A 4,198-nucleotide genomic window follows, 5' to 3' on the forward strand; every position below is an offset into this window, starting at 1 on the left:
AAGCTCTGAAATTAATTGTGGCTAAAGCTGTCTCTATAGCTGCCTCTGCTGCTCTCCGCCGCCGACCCGCCCGGCTGCCGCTGTCCCCCCCCGGGCTCTGGTGGAAGCTGGGGGACCGGGCACCATGCAGGAGTGCCGAGCGGGGCTGTGATTGCGCTCGGGGGCTCCGAGCCGGGGGATCGGGGTTCGTTTTTCCTCTTCCCTCCCCGGCGGCTCCCGTCCTTGCTACATGCCTTGCCAGCGCCTGCGACTGCGGTCCACCTGCACTGCTGCCGCTCCAGCCCGGGGTGCCGCCACCTCGCTGCCCAGCGCGGCCGCCGCCGCCGCCGCCGCCGCCGCCTCCACCCCGCGCGCTGCTGCCTGGGCCGCCGCCGCAACTTTCCCCCCACCCCCTCGGGCTAGTGTGTGATGTTGGACATGGGAGATAGGAAGGAAGGGAAAATGCTGCCGAAATCCTCCTTCAGCATAAACAGCCTGGTGCCCGAAGCCGTCCAGAGCGACAACAACCACAGCAGCCACCACCCCCACCACCACAACAGCCACCACCCCCACCCCCACCCCCATCACCACCACCACCACCACCACCACCCGCAGCAGCCCCAGCGAGCTGCCCCGGCCGAGGAGGAGGAAGAGGAGAAGAGCCAGCTCCTCCTGCAGCCCCCCGTGGTGGCGGCGGCCGCGGCGGCGGCGGCCACCGCCTCTGGCACCTTGGAGGTGGCCAAGGAGATCCTGCCGGGCAAGGGGGAGCCGGGCTCGGCCGCGGCAGCCGCGGAGCTGGAGGAGAAGGAGAAAGCGGCGGCGGCGGCGGAGGAGAAGAAGGGGGCGGCGGAGGGGGGCAAGGAAGGGGAGAGCGGCAAGGAAGGGGAGAAGAAGAACGGCAAGTACGAGAAGCCCCCGTTCAGCTACAACGCGCTGATCATGATGGCCATCCGGCAGAGCCCCGAGAAGCGCCTCACCCTCAACGGCATCTACGAGTTCATCATGAAGAACTTCCCCTACTACCGGGAGAACAAGCAGGGCTGGCAGAACTCCATCCGCCACAACCTCTCCCTCAATAAGTGCTTCGTCAAGGTGCCCCGCCACTACGACGACCCGGGCAAAGGGAACTACTGGATGTTGGACCCTTCCAGCGACGACGTCTTCATCGGGGGAACCACGGGCAAGCTCCGCCGGAGATCCACCACCTCCCGGGCCAAGCTGGCTTTCAAGCGAGGCGCTCGGCTCACCTCCACCGGACTGACATTCATGGATAGGGCTGGATCTTTGTATTGGCCTATGTCCCCTTTCCTCTCCCTGCACCACCCCCGGGCCAGCAGCACTTTGAGTTACAATGGGACCACGTCCGCCTACCCCAGCCACCCCATGCCCTACAGTTCAGTGTTGACTCAAAACTCTTTGGGAAACAACCACTCCTTTTCCACGTCTAATGGGTTAAGTGTTGATAGACTAGTCAATGGAGAGATACCTTATGCCACTCATCACCTCACAGCAGCAGCTCTGGCCGCCTCAGTGCCATGTGGCTTGTCAGTCCCCTGCTCTGGCACCTATTCCCTAAACCCTTGCTCTGTAAACCTTCTAGCAGGACAGACAAGTTACTTTTTCCCCCATGTTCCTCACCCTTCAATGACTTCTCAAAGCAGCACTTCAATGACGGCCAGGGCAGCCTCCTCCTCCACGTCTCCACAGGCGCCCTCCACTCTCCCTTGTGAGTCCTTAAGACCTTCTTTGCCAAGTTTTACAACAGGACTTTCCGGGGGACTTTCTGATTATTTCACACATCAGAATCAGGGGTCTTCTTCAAACCCTTTAATACATTAACATCCATGGGACCAGACTGTAAGTGAACATTTTACACACATTTGCATTGTAAATGATACTTAAAAGAAAAACAAAAAAGTCCAGGTATTTTTTATTAAGTCCCCCATTTTCTGTACGTTTGTTCAGTCTTTAGGGTTGTTTATTATTCCAACAAGGTGAGGAATGTCAGCAAGGTGCAATGTGAGGAGATGACATTGTAGACTATGAAGTTTGGAAGTCAAAATTATAGTAGAATGTGTATCTAAATAGTGACTGCTTTGCAATTTTTATTCAAATATGACAAGTCTATCACTAAAAACCTCCAGATTTTCCATGTTTGCAGTATTATAAGTTATCATGGATATGTTGGTGGATGCAGATCCTGAAAAAATACTAAATTTATTAAAACAATGAAAAAATTAAAATGTAATTTGTATTTAAGCAGAAGTAATAGTAAAAGATGCCCAAGAACTACATTTTGGCCATTGATTATTTTGTCCTTTTCTTTAATGAGCTGATTTTTTTATTTTTGTTTACTTTTAGACCAAAGATTGGGTTTTAGAAAATGCACTCAATGTCCGAAGTAATTTAAACCAACAACAACATTGTTTCAGCTTGCAGCACTGCCCGTTCAAATGAATCAGAAGGGGACAAAATTAATGATTGCCTTCAGTTTGTGTTGTGTATATTTTGATGTATGTGGTCACTAACAGGTCACCTTTATTTTTTTTCTAAATGTAGTGAAATGTTAATACCTATTGTACTTATAGGTAAACCTTGCAAATATGTAACCTGTGTTGCGCAAATGCCGCATAAATTTGAGTGATTGTTAATGTCGTCTTAAAATTTCTTGATTGTGATACTGTGGTCATATGCCCGTGTTTGTCACTTACAAAAATGTTTACTATGAACACACAGAAATAAAAAATAGGCTAAATTCATATATACTTGATAGTTTTTTTGTCTCTTTTATTAAATAGAATTAATATTCAAAAGGCATTAAAGCTATAGGGAATTCAAAGTGCTAGATAGGTAGGCCCCCATTTTTCACATGCTCCTTTTTTTCTTAATTGACGCTGTATTTTTTTTAAATCTACATTATATTTTTAAAGGAGCAGGCGATTTAATCAAAAGCTAAGACCGCTAGATTTTTTTTTTTTAATCAGAATTCCCCATTGACTTCAATGGGGAGTTCTGCTTAAAAACTGTTCATACGGCATGGCCCCAGTTACTATACTACGTATTAAATTAGAGGCGTCACAGACGTTACATCTTGAGCTTATGTAAATATATGTGTATAAAAGAGATAATTTAAATATACCCACTATATATATAACTTTGTGATCATTTCCAAAACTAATTCAAGGAATAATTCTTCTGAAAGGGTTAATTTTATTTTTAAGTCAATTGGGGACATATAAATGGCTTATATTTCTATATATTTTGTATAAGGTGTTTAATTTCCGTGTTTGGCTTATATATGGATAGATATAGCTAGATGTAATAGATGTGTATACATATAAAACGACAATCCTTTCCTTAAAGGGGGGAAGACGGTTCAGGAAGCATATACACTTTTAATGCTGCAAACACGTTTGCTTAAAATATGTGTAAAAGTATTCATAGTTATCAGTCAGCATATATTGTTCCTTTGGCTGTTCCTCCTCCCTCCAGCCCCCCCCCCCCCCCCCGCGGTTAAAGAGTCTAATAAAGATGTGCGGAAGTTGCCGTATATTACAGTGAAAGGTAGTGCTGAAGTGGTCACATGTTGTAACGGATTGCATGGCAATGTTTCATATTTTCAGAAATAATGATCAGTTTAAATGTGAAGCACTAAAATGAATCTTTTACACATTCTGCCCTCCAGCGATAAATATTCACTGGAAGCCCACTAGCATATAAAAACGTACGTACGTAAGTATCTTTCATTTGATGGAGAATTGAGCCTTTTGCTTTAAGGGGGGCAATGCTACTACTTTCTTATGCAGTACTTGAACCTAAAAAGAATCAGTTTCTTGATGAGTTTAAGAAATCCTATGAAAGCCGCAACTCTTGAAAATAATTAGAAAACTTGTGCAAAAAGGTTTACGAACTAATTGGATCCCGCAGTGAGTCCGTGGAAGACAAGTTGTTCATTTGTTACAATTGTATAGTCTGAAATGTGTTCTGCAGTAATGCAATAAGCCGGCTACTTCTCACAATAGGCCCAATGAAAAATAATCTCTATCCTGGAGATGTTATCGGCAAACACTTTAAAGAGTTGATCTTAAAAGACTGGAGGGTAGAGGGGGAAGGAGTAACAGCAAACCTAAATTCTTGAAACCAGAATATTGACGACACTGGGACAGAGAAAAAAAGATCTTCTGAAAATAAGAATTAAACAGATGTAAGCAAATCTGTA

The 4,198-nt window shown here is 46.0% G+C and overlaps 1 protein-coding gene across 1 annotated transcript; it reads left to right on the forward strand.

The window, feature by feature from the left end:
• The first annotated feature begins 324 nt into the window (after window positions 1-324).
• FOXG1 (forkhead box G1) lies at window positions 325-2,738 on the forward strand. The gene is made up of 2 exons (XM_084630496.1): window positions 325-1,836; window positions 2,341-2,738. The coding sequence occupies exon 1, from the start codon at window positions 409-411 to the stop codon at window positions 1,816-1,818; it is 1,410 nt and encodes a 469-aa protein (XP_084486622.1). The 5' UTR covers window positions 325-408; the 3' UTR covers window positions 1,819-1,836; window positions 2,341-2,738.
• The last annotated feature ends 1,460 nt before the right edge of the window (window positions 2,739-4,198 follow it).

The sequence above is a fragment of the Lepidochelys olivacea genome (assembly GCF_965140295.1).
Source record: "Lepidochelys olivacea isolate rLepOli2 genome assembly, chromosome: 6".
NCBI lineage: Eukaryota > Metazoa > Chordata > Testudines > Cheloniidae > Lepidochelys > Lepidochelys olivacea.

Coding starts and splice junctions, on each gene's coding strand:
- FOXG1 (XM_084630496.1), top strand. CDS start 409: ATGTTGGACATGGGAGATAGGAAGGAAGGGAAAATGCTGCCGAAATCC.